The sequence below is a fragment of the Cololabis saira genome, chromosome 16 (genome assembly GCF_033807715.1).
Source record: "Cololabis saira isolate AMF1-May2022 chromosome 16, fColSai1.1, whole genome shotgun sequence".
NCBI lineage: Eukaryota > Metazoa > Chordata > Actinopteri > Beloniformes > Belonidae > Cololabis > Cololabis saira.
Window position 1 is genome coordinate 35,283,823 of NC_084602.1, and position 22,759 is coordinate 35,306,581.

The 22,759-nt window shown below is 43.8% G+C and overlaps 1 protein-coding gene across 8 annotated transcripts in view; it reads right to left on the reverse strand.

The window, feature by feature from the left end:
• smoc1 (SPARC related modular calcium binding 1) overlaps nt 1–22,759 on the reverse strand; it is a 117,327-nt gene that overhangs the window by 58,399 nt on the left and 36,169 nt on the right. For 5 of the 8 annotated variants that reach the window (XR_009784243.1, XM_061743366.1, XM_061743364.1 and 2 more), the window contains exons 2-8: nt 19,018–19,177; nt 17,434–17,517; nt 8,512–8,624; nt 7,879–7,978; nt 4,385–4,435; nt 3,819–3,866; nt 254–343 (exon numbers count right to left, since the gene is read on the reverse strand). Coding sequence is in view for 7 of the 8 variants with exons in the window: in XM_061743366.1 (XP_061599350.1) it covers nt 254–343; nt 3,819–3,866; nt 4,385–4,435; nt 7,879–7,978; nt 8,512–8,624; nt 17,434–17,517; nt 19,018–19,177 (646 nt within the window). In the remaining variant the exon portion in view is untranslated. The remainder of the gene's footprint in view (nt 1–253; nt 344–3,818; nt 3,867–4,384; nt 4,436–7,878; nt 7,979–8,511; nt 8,625–17,433; nt 17,518–19,017; nt 19,178–22,759) is intronic. The other 3 variants (XM_061743368.1, XM_061743370.1, XM_061743369.1) reach the window with 3 other exon arrangements.

Below are 22,759 nucleotides of genomic sequence, written 5' to 3' on the forward strand. Positions count from 1 at the left end.
GGAGCAGGTCAGTCGCTCTCTCACAATCGACCCTCTCCAAAACCTCTGCAGCGTTTCTGAAAGCCACATTCCAAGCTTCGCCCGCACATTAAAAGCGCATCCAGCGCAGTGGAATTTCCAGAAATATCAATATCATGCGGTATTCCTGACATCTGGACTTTTCCATTAGATGCAACGGTAATGGGACCTTAGGTTTGGATGTCAACACGGTGACGTATTGCAGCCCTGCTGGTGGAGCGGGCGGAGGACTCACCGTCGCCCTCCGAGGGGATGTGGGTCTCCATGGTCGGCGTGGGCTTGGAGCCGTCGTCTGGGTTCAGGGTGAGAAAGAAACGGAAAGAGACTACCATTATTGAGGTTAATACGATCTACTCTCCAGAACTGTTGAATGGTTGGGATTTGCACATGGCCCGGCCAAGAGACACAGACGGACAGACACTGGGAATGACACACACACACACACACACACACACACACACACACACACATATACACATATACACACACACACACACACACACACTCAAAAACACACACACACACCGCCTCACCCGGCGCACCGGGGACGAGGGCGATGCAGGTGCAGCTGGTCCAAACGGACCCGGTTCTCAGGTAAAGTCCGCTGAAGTAACGGCTCCAGTGGAAACGCTGATCCAGATCTCTGGTACCCAATAAACCTGGTGATGGGTCCGAATCCTCACCTGTCCCGCGCCGTGGACGTCTGGAAAATTGACCTTCTTCATTGGTGGTGAAGGGCATCTCTGAATGCACAACACCGGATCCTGCAGTGTGGGAGTGAGAGGGGCAGGGTAACGGCCCGGTCAGGCGGGGGAGAGGTTTGTCCGTCAAGACTCCTCTCCCAGGCCCTGAACCCCAAACTGGGGCTTGCTGATTGGGTCGGAGCTTCGGGAGCTGCGTGCTGGCCTGCGGTCCCCACCCCCGGTCATCCCGCTGCTGCTTCCACCTGCCTGCGGTCCCCATCCCTGGTCATCCCGCTGCTGCTTCCACCTGCCTGCTGTGTGCTGCCGACGTCCCCGACCCCCAGTCTGGCCTTCGGCAGGAGGGTCCCCCCTTATGATCCTGGTCCTGGTCCAGGTTTCTTCCCTCCTTAAGGGGAGTTCTTGCCACTGTTTGGCTTAAGGCTTTTCTCCCACTAGGGGAGTTTTTACCTGCCATTGTTTATGTAATAATTGCTCGGGGGTTTAGGTTTATGTTCATGTTCTGGGTCTCTGGAAGGAGAAGGATGGGTCCTGATGGACTAGAGTCCTGATTGACCGGAGATGTCCTGATAGACGGGAGGAGTCTTGATGGACCAGAGTCTTGATGGACCAGAGTCTTGATGGACCAGAGTCGACATGGACCAGAGTCGACATGGACCAGAGTCGACATGGACCAGAGTCCTGATGGACCAGTCCTGACCGACCAGGGGAACGAGGAGAATCTACCGCTCTACGTGAGCCGTCGTCTCCCAGGACACGATTTTCCTCCTACTGTTACATCATCCTGCCAGATCGTTGTTGTTTGTTGTTCTTGGTTTGGAAGATCTTTTAATACAATTTTTCTTCTTCTTCAAAAAAAAAAGAAAGACACACCCCACAGGAAAGGGGGTGGAGCTAAATCAACTGGCCGACTCCACCCCCTAAAACCGCCTGTAATAACAGAGTAATAAAGGTGTGATGTTCATGTTTGTTCATGTTTGACACATTCTCTGTGTCAAACATGAACATTTATCTTTTTTATTATATTTAACTTTTTAAAACACACCTTTCAATCGAAGCTGACTCTAGTTCTTAAATATTTTCGGCCAAATCTGACATAATGATGTGGACTAAATCAAACAATCGGACAGGCCGCGATGGGTCAATGTCCGCGCTGCAACGGGTTTGTTTCTGATAAGTTGAGCTGCCTCGGATACTCACCGCTGCGACGTTTTGGAGCGTCTGGAACGTCCCTTAAGAAATAATTCAGTCAAAAAGCAAAAACAACAGAGCAAACTTTGATTGGAGGTCATTGGGCAAACAGCTGAGACCTTAAACGTTTTCAGTGTTTCAATGTGACCAAACTGGAAATGAAACATACGAGAGTTACTGGGTTTTTCTTAGACAACACAGAAACAAGCACCAGCCTTTGTTTTTAACCCTCCTGCACATGTAGGACCTCGTTACCCACTAGGCTCCTGGCAGATGAATATAAAGGTGGAAACATGGCGTCTGTTACGGATCATTTCAGGTTTAAGGAGAGACACGCCCCCTAACTGAAGCCCCGCCCCCAGAGTAATAGAGGGAATGCCCATGACGTCACAGATGCAACTTCACAGCGGGTTGCACCCACTGAGTGGCAGCATAAACCTTCAGTTTGAGCAACTGGAAAACATCTAAATGGGAAAGAGCTGTTGTGCGATCGACTGTACTCATAGATTTACAGTAGCAAGAAATCGGAGTTATCGCCGAAAAATAAGCTCAAGAGAGACAAATGGATCGCTGCAATTTACAGAAACAACTGGATTTCAGACACCGAAACATGGATTTGTGGTTCCCATTTTGTATCAGGTAATGTTGGATTTTTGGGTAGCTAACGTTAAACGGTCAAATCATAAAGTTCGGTGTCCTCATCACTTTAATTTCACCAACAAATCCTGCCTTGAAGTCGGACCAAGAGTCAAGACTTTTGTAAGCCTTCAAACTTTGCTTCGTGTATTTCCCCGGCGTAGAAATTAAGTTCATATATGTATCAGGAAACTGGATTCGTGGCCAAATATTAATGTCCATGGACCACTGGTTCTTGGTAACTGTACCAAATATTAATGTCCATGGACCACTGGTTCTTGGAATAACTGTACGGGTCACTGTCAAGTCCAACTGCCTTTAATTCAAGCCGATAATCGGCTGTTATCCTGTCTTTTACACTAGTTACCGCCATTTTTGCCAGTTGGATGTTTTGCCACTCAGTGCGAGTAAGGGGGCGTGGTCCAATGGGAAAGTGACGTCAATGCATGCCCTCTATTGAATGTAAAATCTTGAATATTTAAGCACGGCTTCAGTCTTGTTTCATGCAAACTGCTGTTCTGCGAGGCATCGGTTCAGAACCAAGCTGTCCCTGGATTCACAAAAACTAGCTAGCTTTGCAGCCCGTGACTCCATAAGACCCACGATCTTAAGCATCAGACGCAAAACGTTAGTATTTTTTAAATACTTCACAAAAGAATTTGCAAAGTCCCCCGCCAGCTAATCTCAAGGAAATGATGTTATTTTTTTTTAATTTTGTGGTATTTTGGAGGGTTTTTATGTTTATTTTTGTGGTTTCTACATTTGAGTAAAGCGAGCGTCCTTTACGACCTTGGAGCTGCCCTACATAGTGATACCACTTCTGACCACACGGGGGCATAAAGATCTGCTGCGTTGCCAAAAGAAACCGCTAACAATGATGTGCTAACGAGTCGGTCCGGCAGATTAGCAACATTAACAACACCACTTGGTTCCACTAGAGGTGCCCGGTCATGTGCTGCCCCCCTGTGGTCAGAAGTTATATTGCAGCTTTGAGTCACTTATTTATTTAAACAATTATTTATTTTCCAATGGAAAGTATCCAGATTTGTTTAGTTTTTATTCTCTTAAAAAGATTTAATCACTTCAGCAGTGGAAAAGTACCTGATCCTGAAGCCCCGTCTCCCGGAGTGGCGCTTTTTATTTGCACAAACATGAACTTTGCACGTGTCGCGGGGCACGAAATCAGGTCAGAAAGACATTTTGAACGAGTGCTCGCGTTCACTCGCTCGTGCAAACATGCACACAGACCACAAACAGCAGATCTCAACTCACCTTTTTTACCAGAGTTAGGCGGCCCAGGTGGTTTATCGGTTACTGACCCTGTGAGGGCGCAGAGGGGGGTGGAAGAGAAAAAAAAAACATTTATGGAATTTGCCTTTAAAATAATACATTTTCTTTTCATAAAGCAATAAATAAAATTCTTGCAACAGACAACCATATGGGGAGTAAATTAGTTTTTCATTGCCGTCTTTTACGTCGGGATGAAACCGACTGTTGTGTATTAAGGATACACGCAACTTGCAGAGCAACGGCCCGTCCTGCACATCACACAACCCGTCTTTGTGCAGACAGACGAATGCATTCCGTTAGTCCTTCGTTTTATACTCACACTGAAACACATCAGGTTTAAAACCAAACAACACAAACCTGAATGATGGGCTCCATCTGTGGATTAGCATTCTCCAGAGAAATTCACCTCCAACTTTGTGTTTGGTGCATGCAGGTAGTTAGCGACATGCATGGATGCATCGAGAACAAAAACAAATTTAAAAGAAGAGAGCTAAACTACACGGTGCAACCAATTACAGCAGAAAGGCAACCAGAAGGAAGTTTACTACCTGACAATCCGCTTGTCCCAACATGAGTTCCCATATATTCACGGAAGTTTCCTGCAAATGTATGCGAGATGATTGATTTGGGTCATTGTGAACAGGGACGTCTTGTATGTCAGCAAAGGTCCCTTGAGAGGGAACGTGACTTGGGCATGTTGGACTGTATCAGGCTCGTTGTTACGCCCACATTCTGGCTCCAGTGTCACACATACCTTTGCAAGAAACAATGAAGATATCGGACCTTATGCAGGAAAGCTGACGGGCTGATATTGTGTTTTTCTGCATTAAACTCCAGTTTGTATAAATGCAAAAGCAGAAAAAGTCACTTCACCCAAGACTCGTAGAAGAAAAGTGGCAGCTCTTAGCATTTGATTAGCAGTGCGGTCGAGGTCACGGTCTCCCTTCCCTACCATCAGCAGTAAAAACCCAAAGAAACCCCAGACTCTTGGGCCAGTTGTGTCCTCCGATGTTACAACAACGATAAAAAACTCATCATGGCAGAGGCGACCAGGAGACTCAAAGTAACGATGGGAGAGAGAGCAAGAATCGGCCGGCAACGTTTCGCGATATATTTCCATATTGATATTTTCCCCTAATACTTAAGTGTGAAATGTTGCAGATTCTCTGGAGAGGAATGAAAGATAGACGCGGGGATCGTCGGTAAAGCTGAACGCTATGGAGCTAGAACAGTCTCATAATTCGCAAATGCACACACCGTTTCACAAATGCACAGAACAATTCACACGTGCATAGGACAAGATATACAAATGTATTTTTGATGCACACACGAATATACAAAAGTCACATGCAAATCCAAGACAGCTCACAGACAAAAAAACGTTTGTAAATCAGGTTATATTTGTGTGTGCATCAAAAATACATTTGTATATCTTGTCCTACGCACGTGTGAAATGTCCTGTGCATTTGTGAATCGGTGTGTGCATTTGTGAATTTTGTCCGGTGCATTTGTGAAACGGTGTGTGCATTTGCGAATTATGAGACTGTTCTAGCTCCACAGGACGCAGGCAGGAAAGAGGAGGCAGGAAAACTGAGGACGAGGCAGATGGAGAAACTGGTGGTGGAAGAAGGGGGGGGGGGGGCCCTTTGCAGTGGCATGCGCGACCACTTTCATCACACACTCCACACAAAATTTGCACCACATGCTCTCGCGGCTGTGCAATCCAGTCCTGGCAAAGGCCCCTGCCTGTTATCTTCTGAGGGAAAATGACGGTGATTATCATAAAGTGTTCCCATCCAGGATGAGTGTGCGGAGCCCCTCTGAATCTGCTCCGGCCTGCTGAGAACACTTAGGGTGGACGGGGGGGGGCCCTGCATGTACGACCATTAGTCTCCTCGTTGACCTGGCACCTGCTACTCACCACAAGTCCTGCCCTGTTCATCCCGGAGCTGCTCTTTCTTTCCCAATACACCCCCTACTTTCTACCACTAGCCCTAAAAATGAGGCCACAAACTTTAGGGCCCTTGTAATGTTCCTTGTAATGTACCCACTTGCTCCGTCACTGCGTGGTTTACGTTCGGGTACGTAAGCGACTGCGTAGTTACGTTTGCACATACGTCACACCGTATCAGGAAGCCCAGAGCTAAAAGCTGTTTTAATTTCTGCTGTAGCGCTGTTAATATGCCACTTTATTAAGTTTTAATATTTTTTCAGGCGTAAAAGTAACCGTTAAGATCCCCAACCTGGGCTCAGTTTATCCAAATAACACCTGTTATATGTTATTATAAATTTGCTCCGATGTTTTCGGGGATGATAAGAGCCGCCGGCTCGGGAGCTGATTTATAGTTCTGCGTTAAATCGACGCAGAGCCTACGGCGTAGGGTACGACGTACGGCGCCGCGTAACATATGCCGTAGGCTCTGCGTTGGTGTAACGCGGAACACTAAATCAGCCTTTATTCTGGCGAGATCTGAAGAAACGAGCAAACGAGTGATTATAGACATTCACTGAGTGAATATTATGAAAGTAAATTATATATTTTGCGCTAGAAATGTAATCAAAATGCATTTTTATGCAGAAACTAACTCAAAATACTGATTTTATTCACTAAAAATTTGAAATGTCCGCCATGTTTTTTTGTTTGATTCAGTCTGCAAATGATGACGTAAAGCATTCTGGGAAATTTTCTCAGGCCCCTTGGTCGGTGAGTCAGCATCTGAAATCCCTCGCTGTGAAGGGATAGATTCATACACACTAGTCCTCGTTTAAGCCACTACCCCTAGGTGAAAAGAGGAATTGGGACACCACTACCCTCACGGGAACGCGCAAAATTTGGGGGAGGGCTGGAAAGTAGGACTAGGGGGAGGATTGTGACTGGCTCATTATCTGGGCTCAGCGCCGCCGTTCACCCTGAACCTAACCAGGCGCTATTAGTGATCATTGGCCGTATTTAAGTTCCACCTGAAGGCTGCGGGGCATTTAGATGATCCATTCTCAAGCTTTCCTTTGATAAATATCTGAAACCCATGAATGAAAACAATCTCCATTTGTTTTCCGAGTTAAGGGTCCACCTCCTTAAGTGGCTGCAGGTTAACCGACCCGAAGCCCGGCCACTTCCAAGAACTCCTGGCTTCCAGATGCTACGAACACAGTGACCGTCAACATCTGCTGCTCCTCCGGCCCAATCCGAGCTCTAACGTGAACGGTAAACCATATCTAACATACTGTAATATTGTGTGGGCAAGTACCTTTCCATTTTATTTGCAGAACATATTATTGTTGCCGAAACGTTTTGTTAGATTAGCTACTTTTTTCCAAAGCTGATGTTTCAAGTGCACCTCTCTTCTTTAAATTACAATTATTGACTATCCATGACATCAACATTCTTCAAATCTGTACATTTTTCTTTAAAGTGAATCATAAGACTGATGATTTACCTCGTGGTTTTAGATACTATTTTGTTAATAACTCTCAAGTTCATAGTTATTCAACCCGACAGGTTAAGAAACTTCATCTTCCATTGTATAAAACATCCCGTGGTCAGTTTTCTATTAAATACCGTGCAGTTATCATGTGGAACAATTATGTACATTTAATTGATTTATCTTTGTCACTGTCCATGTACAAAAAGAAACTTAAGAATTTTTGCACTTTTTCCTTTACAGGGAATGTTCAGTTTGTGCATTTAATATGCAATTGTGATTTTTATATATTTGTTAATATCTTAACTTTAGTATATTGTTTGGGTGTGATTTTGATAATAGCCTATTTAGGCTTCTAACCTCCTCCACAAATATTCATTTTTCTCTCTTTTTTTTAAATATTTTCCTTATATCAATTCTTTCTTCTGTTTTTTTGTTGTTTTTTTTTTCTTCATCCTACTATTTGTGTGAAATAAAAATTAAAAAAATAAAAATAAATAGACGGCACGCTTGGTCCACACACACACACACACACACACACACACACACACACACACACACACACACACACACACACACACACACACACACACACACACACACACACACACACCAAGTACCTGAACACACTGGTGTTCTGTTCTGCACTGATGATCCGCTCACTGGTTTCCCATCAACAGTGACGCACCAGCAGTAGCCAGTCAGAGTGTGGCACTGCACCTGCACAGGTGAACACAGAAAACAGTCAACACCACCAAGAACTGGCTGATAAACTAACTAGTGGTGGGACTCGATTAAAAAAATGTATCTAATTAATTAGAGGCTTTGTAATTAATTAAGCGCAATTAATCGCGTATATATTTGACACGAGAAGCAACATTTTTCAATTTAATTTAATAATTCAATTTAATTTAATCATTTACTTGACGCATAAATGAGCTTAAAAAACAAAATTGTGTTTATTTTGATAACTGAGTGTTAACATAAAGTGCAATATGAATAATAGGAATATGATTGCATTGTCCACAAACAAGGCACATGACTTTTTGTAAACTTTATATGTCTTAAACACATTTGTTTTTGTTTAGTAAAATTAAAAAGGGTTATTTTTCTGTAATAAATTACTCGTAATTAACGCGATAAAGTCCCAGCCCTAAAACTAACGTTATGTTTCTCCACAACATTTCCTGAACACAAACTGAAACGAGGCTGAAACGTTCAGTCGGGGGTTTACGGGTTGATCCCGGACTCACCTGGGCGAACGTTCCATCCTCGTTGCATTCTGGGATGAACATGGACTCCTGCGGGGTCCGGGCCTGTTTCAGGGCCTGGTTCCTCTCGGAGCGGCACTTGGACTGTCCTGCATCTGCAACACAGAGACGGGTCCATCACCTCCAACGTTACCGCCCACTGCTGTTGGTGTTGAGGTGCCTTGCTCGAGAGCGGGATTCCATGTTGGCACGGCCAGAAAATCTAACCTCTCCAATTTGTAAAAAGGAGCTTTTTTTTCATTTTAAACAGAAGAGGTTTCAGTATGAATTCAAATTAGTGTATTGGATTTAAAGCTCATAAATGTATTAATTTCACAAAATGTTAGTACTTGTTATTATTAGTTAGTAGCAGGGGTGAAAGTAAATTAAAGTTCTTGCTGGTACTACGACCCCAACCTTCATTGCTTGTTCTCCTCCCACCACCAGCTTCTTCATCCCTGAACACGCATTCAATGTTTTAACGCCTGTACGGTGTAGAAATTAGAAACACAACACTGTGTATGCCTATAGCAAATGATTTCTTTAAATGGTGTAAATAAAGGCCAGTCCGGACCAAGGATTGTCACAGAATAATTTGTAAATGTTGACAAAACTCATAACAATTTGTTTTGTTTCAAATTAGAATAAATTTACAGTTTAATTCATCAGTAGCTGAACAGTTAACAAGTCTGTCTTTGAATTTTCAGAACATTGGGCACATAAATGAAAGAAGAGATGATGATGATGATGATGATGAGTAAAATGTCTCAAAATGTCTCAAAATGTCTCAAAATGTCTCTTACAATGTGTGCATTGAAATGGAAAATAAGTTCCTAAGCATTTTTTTCATCAAAGCAAAACACCCAAAATATTAAAAAAAACGTTACTTCAACATTTTTGACGCTGTTTTCTTTTTTTCCTGAAACGAGGAATGAAAACCAATCACAAATATCATATTTGTGATTTTTTTGGTGTGTGATTATTTACCAGTATATTTGAAATATGCTGGTAATGTGTCAGCCAACCACAAAAATCTTTGGTGGAATCATTTATTTTTTGTCCTTGCCCGTCGGTGCAAATAAAGTGCGTGGTTTGGTCGTGAAAAAATAAAAAGTAACGTTACGTGAACAATAAATCAAACGCTGCCTTCCATGCAGTGTGTGTGTTTAGGAAGTAAAGACTGGAATACGCTATTCACAAAAGCACAAATAGTGGAGATTTACTAATATTTATATCGTCCAAATATTTTAAAAATGACGAAAAAACAGGTTGGGACTCAGTTAGATTATATCGCTATGTTCGTCTCTCCTCACTCACTCAGTCAGTCAAAAAAGGCGGAGCTGAGTCATGGCTGAGCGGTAGCGTTGCCGTCTTTGGCGTGAGAGATCGAGGGTTCGAGACCCGCTGTATGTGAAGATTATTGTCAGCAATTCGTGTGTTTTTTTTTTCCCGGTACTGCGTACCGGCACAAAATCTTTTGGTGGTACAGAATACCGGATCGTACCGTCTTACTTTCACCCCTGGTTAGTAGTAGTAGGTTAGTAGCGTAACCTTCAATGCAGTCATAGCTAGTGGGCTGACCTCAGCGTTGCCAACTTAGTGACTTTGTTGCGATATTTAGTGAGTTTTTTCAAACAAGTTAAAAAAAAATGTTTTAAGCGACTAGCGACAAATCTAGCGACTGTATTCAGGTGTAGTTGAAAACTTTGCAGACTAACGTGAGGCTCGTGTCGTTCTCACTCTTCTCAGCGAGCAGCTGGTGCTGCCGTTGGCCCCTCCCCCCGCACAGCAGCCACGCCCTTGAATAATAGATAATTATTCACATCTAACTCCAATTAGTTTGATGATTAGAATAAATATTCAAGTATTCACAAAAACAATCTGTAGCTTCGCGGCTCGTGACCCCACAAGATCCCCGATCTTAAGCATCTGACGCAAAACGTTTAAAAATATTTCATAAAAGGATTTGCCTTTTAAGTCCTCCGGCATTTGGTCAGCTTTAGACGACGAAAGCAGCTGATCTCAAAGAAATTACGTTACTTTTTTTATTTTCTGGTATTTTGGAGGGTTTTTAAGTTTATTTTTGTAAATTTTTGGTTTCTACGTTTGAGTAAAGCAAGCGTTCCGCTTTCCTTTACGTCCTTGGAGCTGCCCTACATAGCAATACCCCTTCTGACCACATGGGGGCATAAAGATCTGCTGGGTTTCCAAAAGAAATATTCAACCACGCTACTCCAGTCAGAACAAAAGAGGAAGTGACATTAAAAAAAAAAAATTCAAAAAGAAATCGCCCGATACTCATCATAAGATCCACTAAGATTTTACATTTATAATATAAAGATAAATCGTGTGAACATTTGTTCACATGAAGCTGCTGTATAAAACGCTGACTACAGGTGTGAAATCTGACCATGTTTTATACTTTAAACCGTGAGAGCTCATTCGTAAATCAAGCCGCCCAATCAGAGGCCAGACGCTTCGACTGCCTCCAAGTCTGCTGCAGCTGCTAGAAATGGATTTCAACTATAGATGACGATGATGTGACGAGATATTTGAGTCATTAAAACATCCTGCTTTGGCCTCACGTACCTGGACATATGGCGATAATCGACAGAATACGTTCCCTATCATCCAAACACCCCTTAGCTACGACAGAGCCGTCTGGCCTCTGCACAGCTGGATCTGCACAGCTGGATCTGCTCTCCAGGACCGGGACCCACCAGCCAGCGACACGGCCGTACAAGTGTTGACAAAAACAAATCTGTTTCTCCGTGTCTTTGTCTCACTTTACTTTTGGAAAGAGGTTTTTGTTGTTTTCCCCTGATGCACAAACCTGAATTTAGATCCATTTCACAGTTTGATTAACAACCGAAAAGTCCAGACCCGTCCCTGAACACCGATTTACAAACCTTGTTTGATTGATTTCAAGCCACAGAGCAACAATGTTGATTGCAAACAATAAAAAAAAACAAAGCCCCGACTGCAGATAGTTTGAGCCCGACATAATAGAGACTTCATGTTACAGTAATAAAAAATAATCAAAAAGCACATTCCTCCACACGAGCCCTGACCAGGGCCAGATGTTGGCGGCGGACGGCACATTGTTAGTTCGGGGGAGTGCGTCACGCACTCGGAGTGGAACCGGATGGCGTTTCTGCCGAACTCGCTCTCCGGAGATGGAGATGGAAGAGTTTTTAAACCCCACCGGCGACGACGGCGCAGCGGAGCTTCAGGTCGGCCCAGGGAGGATCAGAGCGGACCAGAGTGGCCCAGGATGGATCAGAGCGGACCAGGGTGGCCCAGGATGGATCAGAGCGGACCAGAGTGGCCCAGGATGGATCAGAGCGGACCAGGGTGGCCCAGGATGGATCAGAGCGGACCAGGGTGGCCCAGGATGGATCAGAGCGGACCAGGGTGGCCCAGGATGGATCAGAGCGGACCAGGGTGGCCCAGGATGGATCAGAGCGGACCAGGGTGGCCCAGGATGGATCAGAGCGGACCAGGGTGGCCCAGGGTGGCCAAGGGTGGACTAGAGCGGCCCATTTGTATTTGTATTTTATTTTTAAAGGAAAAGAACCAGGGACAGTACATATTAATAATAACATTCTCATGTAAATATGATAGATTATAGCCAGTGGCTAATTTGCATCTTTAGTCCCTGGGGCAGGTTGATGTAAAAGACAGGTTCCCATGTCAGCCCAGAGTGGGCCATGGTGGCCCACAGCGGCCCAGAGTAGGGCTGTTCGATTAATCGATTTTAAATCGTAATCGCGATTATGTAATTAGAACGATGTTAAAACGTGAAACTCGTAAAATCGATTTTTCACTTTTTTTTACCTTGTCTGCACACATATTAATGATTGATACCATATTAATGATTGATGGAAATACCTCTCAATACCTGCGACAAGTGCCCCATTGGAGAGGCTCTTTAGTGTAGGAGGGGGCGTTGTAACATGCCACCGGGCATCCCTCAAGCCAGATGCCGTAGACCGGCTCGTGTTCCTTGCAAAAAACTTGCAAATGTGAATAGCAAATGTAATGAGTGACATTACACACCTCTACCTCCTTCATGGGTTGCATTATTATTTAGCATGCAAAGACCCAGTTTAGTTTAATTAGAAAATGTCTTGTTTTATTTCATTGGAAATATAACATACTGTATGTTTGCAAGTGCTGATTTTTTTTCAGAGATAAAACTTTTTTTCAACTTATTTTACAGAGTTTTGCACTTTATTCATTCATTTTTGGTTTAATAAGAGCAAAGTTTGCACTTAAAGCCCAATGGGGCAAATGTTCAATAAAAAAACAGCATATTTAAAATCATTTCTTTTCCTTTTGTCAATTCACAAAATAATCGTAATCGTAATCGAAAATCGGATTTTGAGAGAAAAAAATTGAGATTTTATTTTTGGGCAAAATCGAACAGCCCTAGCCCAGAGTGGACTAAAGCGTCCCAGGTTGGCCAGGGTGCCTTAGAGTGGACTAGAGTGGCCCAAGTCGGCCCAGAGTGGACTAGAGTGGCCCAAGTTGGCCCAGAGTGGGCCATGGTGGCCCAGAGCAGCCCTAGAGCTGATCAGGGCGGCCCCCTCGCTGCGGGGATACAGTAGGTCTAGGAAGCTGTCTCTGGACCTGACGGGGGACGGACGGTTCGTCTCCTCGGCAACAGGGGTGTAGTGGAGCCAGAACAGGGTGGGGTCGTCACCACGGACCGGTGGGACACTAAACACTGCAGTCGACTCGGAGGAACCTTGCAGCGTTGACAGGTTCTTTAACAAGACTCTGAATGTTCCACTGCTCCCCGGTTCAGGTCTTGGAGGGTCTGATCCAGATCTACGGGAGCAAAGTCCCTCAACAGTGACTGCGTTTACATGCCGAATATTGGCAATAACCCGAATTTGCACGGCCATGTAAACACCAATAACCCCTTTGAATAACCCGAATTTGCTCATATTCAGGTTTTTAAAAACCCCAATATGACCCCTGGGTTACTCCTTTTAAAACCAGAATATTCGGTCATGTAAACACCAAACAGAATATCCCCATCAAACGGAACATGAATTTGTTTTCTGCTCATGTTCTGTTCACAAAGAATCCTGGTCTTTTGAGTCCAGGAAGTTTTTATAAACACGGAGAAACACAAGACCAGGAGGAGACTAATCACTTCATAAATGTAATGAAGGATATGAACATTTCTGCATTTGTAGATGGTAGAAAGTACCGGGATAGAAGATTTACAAGAAGGTGAGCGAAAAGTTGCGCGAAGCAGCATTTGTTTTGAATTTGGATACAGGAAGAAGAAGCGGAAATGACGGTAATTGTGTCATCACGTTCTCCGTGCGTCGCTGGTTTGATCCAGATAAATGATTAATTACCATGTAAACGGAATATTCCGAATGTTTCAGTAACCGGAATATTAGCAATAACCCCAATTTTGACTGCAAGTAAACGTAGTCACTGTTGCCTGAACGGTCCCTGATCCTGCACTTAGAGCTTGATGACCTCGGTTAGGACCTTCCTGGAGCGGCTTTTCTGAGTCAGGTCAGAGGTTAAAACTCAGACCGCTCTCCACTCTGCTCCTGAACCGTTTCATCTCCACATTATTTTGGTTCCCAGCGAGCGTTGGCGCTGCCCACCGGCTAAAGTTAGAGCCGGAGTTATTCTGGGCCTGGAGTGTTCCTGTGAACGAGCCTCGCACTCAGCCGTCGTGTTTGACTTGAACACCGCAGCAGCACTTGGCCCGGCTCCGGCATCGTAAACAAGGAGCGGTTCATGTTCTGCCAGCCCGAGTAGAACCCGGGTTTCATCACAGCGCCGAGGCCCCGCTGCATCCCAGCGTCTCCAGCGTTGCTCCGATGGACACGGGGGCTGAAAACGCTCTAACCTCCACTCCGGAGCCATCAATCTCAGCTGCTGATGGAGGGCTGGGGTCCAGAGAAGGGGGGGACGGGGGGGTCCTGGTCTGTAAGAGCTTACACGCCTACAGAGAGGCGGAAAATGAAAGACATCCCTTCATCGGTTCTGGTTTTTCTGACTGCAAGCTGCAACATCTGACGCTCTTTGATCCTCAGATGGACGGATTTAGTCGCGTCCAAACTTTCTGATGTTTAGTGTCGAAGGGACGACGAAGCCGCGGCCGCTGAGACCTGGTTCAGGGTGAGTCCTGATTCTGTACTAGAGATGCACCGATCAGGATTTTGAGGGCCGATCACCGATCTCCAAAATCAGTATCTGCCCATCCCGATATTGCTAATCACCGATCACAGCGTGAAATCCATAAATTCTTCAATATTGTCGTCTCATTTACAACACTGACATTGTATTATTAGGTATAAAAATTAGGAGATGAGAAAGTATCATGAATTGACTGTTTTATTTCAGGCTGAGGCAATATGCAATATTTCACCCTTTAGAGACTCTTAGAGATGATTTAGACTGGTGTAGCTTACTAGCTTAAAGGGGACCTATTATGGCATCTAATACCTATTTTAAACAGGCCTTGAATGTCTTAAAAACAAACTTTTGATAGTTTTTGCTAAATAAATTAGAAATTCAGCCTCTGAGCCACGTCTTTATCTTCCCATTCTCTAACTTCATTATCTATGCAGGATTCTGAGTGGGCGGGGCTATGATAATGAGGCTCTGCTGATTGGCTGCCTGAATGACGCCATACACCGCTACGAAAAAATGGCGGAAGCTCCGGCCGGCAGAGTTAGTTGTGGGCGTGGTTTCACGCATCGGAGGCCAAACTATGTAAATCGCGCCCGTCGTTACGTAACTTTTGGGAGCAGAATCTGAACGGCTCGTTGAAGCAACATGACACTGGATGGATCATCCGGGCGGCTGTACAGACACTGCAGAATTTGGTTGCTTTCCTCCTTCTCTGAGTTGGCAGGCTGAGGGGAGACCACTGTATATATGTTAAAGCAAGAGAAAACCTGGTTTTCAGAATAGGTCCCCTTTAATCTCGACATTTCGACTTTTTTTTTCGAAATTGTACTTCAACATTAATTTCGACATTTCAACTTTTTTCTCGACATTTGGACTTATTTCTTGAAATTTCAACTTTTTTCTCGAAATTTTGACTTTTTTCTCAAAATTTTGACTTTTTTCTAAAAATTTTGACTTTTTTCTTGACATTTCGACTTTTTTTCTCGACATTTCGACTTTTTTCTCGACATTTTACTTCAACATTAATTTCGACATTTCAACTTTTTTCTCGACATTTCGACTTATTTCTTGAAATTTCAACTTTTTTCTCGAAATTTTGACTTTTTTCTCAAAATTTTGACTTTTTTCTCAAAATTTCAACTTTTTTCTCAAAATTTTGACTTTTTTCTCAAAACTGCAGAATTTGGTTGCTTTCCTCCTTCTCTGAGTTGGCAGGCTGAGGGGAGACCACTTTATATATGTTAAAGCAAGAAAAAACCTGTTTTTCATAATAGGTCCCCTTTAATCTTTCCTGTGCTAATAATGATGTACAAAATGTGCACCAACACAGATAATAGCAGACATGTCACTCTCTAAAAGTTGATACAAGTTGTAAACTATAAACCTTAGTTTTCCTGTGGAAAAAGGAATTACATCTTAAAATAAAAAATGAATTATGAATTATTTAGGTTTTGTGAGTGAACTCTTGTGAGTGAAACTCTTCACACTAGAACTCCAAATGTCACTCGTGAAGCCGACTGACACGACTGTCGTCCTGCGTAAGACTTTGGACTACAATGAAAACCGGCTGATGATCAAGGCTTTTGAATCCATTACCTTACGATGTAGTTCTTTATTTTTCTTGCTGTTGCTGCTGTCATTTATAGGTTTCTGTCTGGTTTCTGTTCAGCTGAGTTAGCGGTGTTGCTCCTTTTCTTTCTCTGCCTTAGCGGCAGCCAACTTTGAGAACTTAATTTACTCCTTGATGTGAGAACGGTTCAAATGTCTTATCAGCTTCGTTGTGTTGACTTCTTTTATAACATTCCTCCTCGGGGTATTTCCTTTGCACACACTTTGCAAACTGTAAATTTGTTGTCCTATTCGGACATTGTAAAATTCCCATACCGGCGATGGCGCCGGTCACGCTTCCTGGGGACACCTGGGTCTGAGATGTCGGTTTATTGTTGTAAACGTCATCTGATCGGCCCACTTTGAACTATTATTTTGAGAACGCCGATCCAAACTGATAGGGCCATTCTCGGCCGATACAGATCGGTTGCAGATCGATTGGTCCATCTCTATTCTATACCACGTATTCCCCCTGCCCCCAGCCCGTGGGACTGAGCCTGAGGTTTCAAAAGTATTCACATTCATTACTCAGGTAGAAGTATAGATACTAGAGTTTAAAAATACTCCTGTAGAAGTTGAAGTATCAACTCAAGTATTTTATTCAAGTAAAAGTATAAAAGTACTGGTTTCAAAACTACTTAAAGTATAAAAGTAAAAGTAATGTAAGGGGGAAAAAAGCGCATTAACATGTGTTTCAGAGAGCAGCAGATATGATGACTAGTTGCCTATAAGTATTGTAATGGTGCAAAAAGTCAAACTTCAGAGGCATGTTATCATTTATCCTAACCTTTATTTGAATGTACATCCAAGTTTAGTTGCAGGAATCTGAGGGAACGGATGTAAGAACAAAACTGGACAAGAACATCTGAAACAACCACAACCAAATTCACTCTATCCGGATGGAGCAATTTAACTGGATAGTTTTTTTTAAAGGCCCAAATGAAATAGAGTAACGAGGCTGTTTTTAAAATGTAAGGAGTAAAAAGTACAGATAATTGTGTGAAAATGTAAGGAGTAAAAGTAAAAAGTCGTCTGAAAAATAATTACTCCAGTGAAGTATAGATAACCAAAATTTCTACTTAAGTAAGGTAACGAAGTATTTGTACTTTGTTACTTGACTGAGCCTGGCTGTGTCACACTGCTGACCTTTGAGCTCCAGATCCCGGCCCTCCGGCGTGGACGTCGGCGCCGGCGCCGCCGGCAGCTGCTCCGTTCTCACCCAGTTTTTACCTCAAAGACAAGAAAAAGCAAACAGACACACAAGTCACGGAAGGTTCGGTGCAGGTCGGGTCGTTGGTTCTGTTCCCACGCCGTCGGCATTCCTGGGAAGCAGAGTGCGAGACGTACCGAGTCCCGGTCCAACACCTTGGCAAGCCCCTAAAAAGAAAACCAAAACCAGAAAACCAACCAATTCCTAAACTGCAGACAGTAGATATTTCGGAGCTGCAGATATTTCTGAAGTCCTCTTCAAGTTGTTGCTACGGTAACATCAGCCGGTGTTGTCAACCCCTCACCAAGGAAAGTAGCTACTGGCTTTGCCATTTTTGTCTAACTGTAGTGGACGCTGGAGGAGAATAAAGTCATGGGAGGGATTCAAAACGGGAGGAAAGTTGTGTTTCCATTCCCTCCCGTGCAGCACTGATACCTGACCAGGTACCAGGTGACCTTTAATCACAACCTGAAATCAGAAAAGTGGACAACACGAGGTTTGCAGACAAATGAATCAGCAATTTTTTACCCTCAAAACACATGAAAACAACCTGTAAAACCGTCAGAGAAGGACTGAATGTTAGACGAGGAGGATGAAGGTCATGAAGGTCGTTATGGTAGTGAAGGTGGTGAAGGTCACGAAGGTCCTAAATAGTGATGCACCGAAATGAAAATTTGTGGCTGAAACCAAAACCGAAAATAATAATAAACACTTGGCAGAATACCAAATAACATACCGAACAATTGTTCTTCGCAGTTTTTCCATCTATTTTGCCAATTTTTCACCATTGCATAAATCAAATAAATGTGCTTTAGGCTTTTCAAAGAAAACAATCTTTTACAAAATTGCAAGGTGGAAATCTTTTTTGAACATGAACAACTAAACATTTTTTAATTGCCCAGCATTTTTTTTAGATATTCCAGCAGACATTATACCAACAAAGCACAATAAGTTAAAATAAACAAATTAGCAAAATCATTTTTTTGGCCATCTTTGAGCTTACATTATGGCCTATAACTGACTGCTGAAAAATTGGAACATACGCCTTAAAAAATAAAAATAAATGCATTTAATGCATTAAAGTGCATTGTAAAAAAAAGTGAAAAAGAAGTGGATAAAACAAAATAAAGAAAAAGAAAATCAATCCCCTTTCCCATACAAGTATTAATATGGGAAAGGGATTGATTTTCTTTTTTTTTAATTTTGTTTTATCCAGTTCTTTTGCGACATCTAAACATGCCGTTATTAATTGTTCGGTTTTTTCCCCACTTCCACCAAACACCGAAAGTGTTTTTTTGCTATTTTCACCCGAACAATTTCGGTTACCGAATATTCGGTGCATCACTAGTCCTGAATGTCATGAAGGTGGCGAAGGTCATGAAGGTCATAAAGCCCGTGAATCTTGTGAAGGTCATGAAGGTCGTGAACCCCCTGAAGGTCGTGACCCCCCTGAAGGTCGTGAACCCCCTGCAGGTCGTGAACCCCCTGAAGGTCGTGACCCCCTGCAGCGGGACTCTCACCTCGGCAGCGTCCGCGGTGCGCCAGCGCCAGCGTCTTGTCCTTGCAGCGCGCCCTCTGCAGCTCGCAGCCCGTCTCGTAGCTGCGGCCGTCCGACCCGCAGACCGGCTTCCCCTGCGTCCGCGAGCAGGAGACCCCGCAGTCCCGGTCCCCGATGAGCCACTGCGGCGACAAGCGCGGGAACACATTAGCGTCGGGGAACTAAAGGAAGACACTTTCAGAGCATCTGAACAAACACTGCATTTACTGAAAAGAGAAGCTCTCCTTCCAGCCGGGACCCGACTCTTTCAGAGCCGGGAGAAACGGTAGAAACAGCAAAGATCGCTCATGCACAGGTCAAGTAGCAACACTACGCATCATCATTGAACAGTCAATTGAATGGAACACGTCCTTGTACATCAACTTCATCGATTTCGAGAAGGCGTTTCACAGTCTAGTCCAGGGTTCGGCAACCCGCGTCTCCAGAGCCGCCCTTGTGGCTCCTGGAGCTTTTTCAAAAATGTTTGACCTTTTTTTTCCTCTTTTTCTTCTTTTTTCTTCCTTTTTTTAAAATCTTTTTTCCATCTTTTTCCTTTTTTTCTTCTTTTCTTTCTTTCTCGAAATTTTGACTTTTTTCTCGACATTTTGATTTTTTTCACAAAATTTTGACTTTTTTCTCAACATTTTGACTTTTTTCTCAACATTTTGACTTTTTTCTCGAGATTGTACTTCAACATTAATCTCAACATTTCGACTTTTTTCTCAACATTTTGACTTTTTTCTCAACATTTTGACTTTTTTCTCGAGATTGTACTTCAACATTAATCTCAACATTTCGACTTTTTTCTCAACATTTCGACTTTTTTCTCGACATTTCGACTTTTTTCTCGAGATTGTACTTCAACATTGATCTCAACATTTCGACTTTTTTCTCGACATTTCGACTTTTTCTCAACATTTCGACTTTTTTCTAAACATTTTGCCTTTTGCCATTTGCCTTCATTCTAAGGCTTATACAAGACTTTTCATTTATACGGCTCCAGACATATTAGTTTTTTGTGTTTTTGGTCCAATATGGCTCTTTCAACATTTTGGGTTGCCGACCCCTGGTATAGACAGGGCAACACTAATGGCAGCTATTGGACCACTACGGTATCCCCACCAAGATCATAAACCTAATCAAGAACTCATATGAGGGAACCTCATGCAAAGTTATGCATGCAGGTCAGCTTTCTCAGAGCTTCGAGGTCAATAGAATAGAATCCTTTATTGTCACATAAACATTGTTTCCAACATCGGTCAAGACGTGCGTCAAACAGGGATGCCTGCGATCACCATTCCTGTTCCTCCTGGCAATCGACTGGATGATGAGGGAAACGACTACAGGCAGGAGAAATGGAATCCAGTGGACAATGTGGGATCAGATGGATGATCTTGATTTTTGCGGATGACATAGCTCTCTTTTCACGTACACAGATGCAAGAGAAAACGGACAGACTCTCACAAACTGTAATAAAACTCGGTCTCAACCCCAATCAGGGCCGCCGCAAGGGGTGTGCGAACCGTGCGACCGCACGGGGCCTCGCACCCCAAGGGGCCTCGCGCTATGGGCCGTTTTTGAAAAAAAAAAAAAAAAAAAAAAAAAAAAATTGAATATTTTTTTTTTCGTTTTTTTTTTTCGTTTTTTCCCTTATAAATATCAACAGTCACGTTCCATTACAGACCTAAATGTGTACTAGTCTGTGCATATCAATAAATATATGTGCAATGATGCGCGTATCTGTTGTTCAACACAACTGATCAGACCAAGCGCAGACACAAGCTGCTCTGATCCAGACGGTGGAGTTGGAACAAACTGTAACACAATGTCGAGAGAACGAGACAGATTCAGGAAATTTCCATCAGGGGATGAAAAAAGAAAAAAACTAAAGAAAATGGAAGAGTTTAATGCCTCTCTGAAAGGCTCGTTTGATAAATTTGTGAGAAAAATCACCGATCCGACCGGGTCTCAAGCAGCCGTGGGGCCCCGCGTCGAGGCAAGTCAAATGATGATGAGGCAGGGGAAGGTATCCAGTATTTTGCTAATTGGAGAGTTAAAATTGCGCATATAGACACCCGATCCGACCCGAATAACCCAAACATTTTTGAGCGTAGCGAGCGCGCGAGGGCCCCCCCCCCCCATCAAAAGCAGAACCAACAAGGCCAGAGTGGTGTTCAATATGCTCAGGAAGAGCTGGAGCTCAAATAACATCTCCATAAACACCAAAATGCGCATCTTCTACTCCAGTGTGAAACAGGTGCTGCTGTATGGAGCCGAGACCTGGAGGACAACAACATTCACAACGCACAAGTTACAGACTTTTAAAAACACCTGCCTTAGGAGAATCCTCCAAATCTGGTGGAGGGACAAAGTAAGCAATGTGGACCTGTGGAAAAGAACAAGCCAGGATCCCATCGACTTACAAATCCCAAAGAGAAAGTGGAGCTGGATTGGCCACCCCCTCAGAAAACCGGTGACAAACACCACCAGACAAGCCTTGAAGTGGAACCCCCAAGGAAAGAGGAAACGAGGTCGCCCCAGGAACAGCTGGAGAAGAAGCACCGAGGCAGAAATGGTAGAGAGCGCGCTCAACTGGGGAGATCTCGAAAGAACAGCTAAAAGCCGAGTCAAATAGAGGACATTTGTCAACGGCCTATGCACCCTAGAGGAGCAAAGGGCTTAAGTCAGGGATCAGCAACCCGCGGCTCTAGAGCCACATGTGGCTCTTTAGCGCTGCCCTAGTTAGCGGAGCAGATAAGTCACATAATCGTGCATTTGGTGATACAAGCATGAAAATTGGCATGAGCAGTCTCCATGGGTCACTTGACAAGAAAATTGGTCGGGCCACTTGAAATTTCAAGTTGGCGGCCATTTTTCAAGTTGGCCGCCACCTTGGTCGATCAATTAAGTGATGTAATTGTTTGGTTGGTGATATAGCACCAACCAAACAATTACCTACGGCGTAGGGTACGGCGTAGGGTACGGCGTAGGGTACGGCGTAGGGTACGGCGTAGGGTACGGCGTAGGGTACGGCGTAGGGTACGGCGTAGGGCTGCGTCGATAACGCGGCAGCTCCGTGGCGACCGAGAAGGAGACGCGCCTGCCGGGGAAGCTGCGCCGTGGAGGTGCAGCTTCCCCGGGAGCCGCAGATGATCTACAGGATAGAATGCTTATGAATGTGGTCAAAAACGCAGAGCTTCGGTTATGTGTGGAAGGTTTTTTTTTTAAAAACAATGTAATGTGGATACAAATTATTTTATAAACGGAGGGGGGGAAATATTCGGTTTTAAAAATACCCGGCTACGTGTGGACGTGGTCTTAAACTTTACTAAAAGACCTGTAGAACAGATCTATGAACACTGGCTGTTGAGTTCAGTTGTGCTGGATTTTACTGTTTTTACTCCCAATATTGTTGTTATTTCATCTATATTCAGGGATTCCATCACTTATTTTTATATTATTTAGTGGTTGTGATGTTTTTATGAAGTATAACACGTCTCTCCTGCGTCTCGATAAATACTGAAGCTGCAGGAACCAGGTTTGTATTCAGCTCGGACCACCGAGGTTCACAAGCCGCTCGTGTTTCAGGGAGACGGACTGGTCCAGGTCATTTAATCTAAACCAGGACAGAACCAGGTCACACTGACCCGGCTGGTGCAGAAACCTCACCGGCTGGAAGTTTCTGCAGGGTTTCTATCTCTCAGCTTCCTGATGAGAGGACTGAT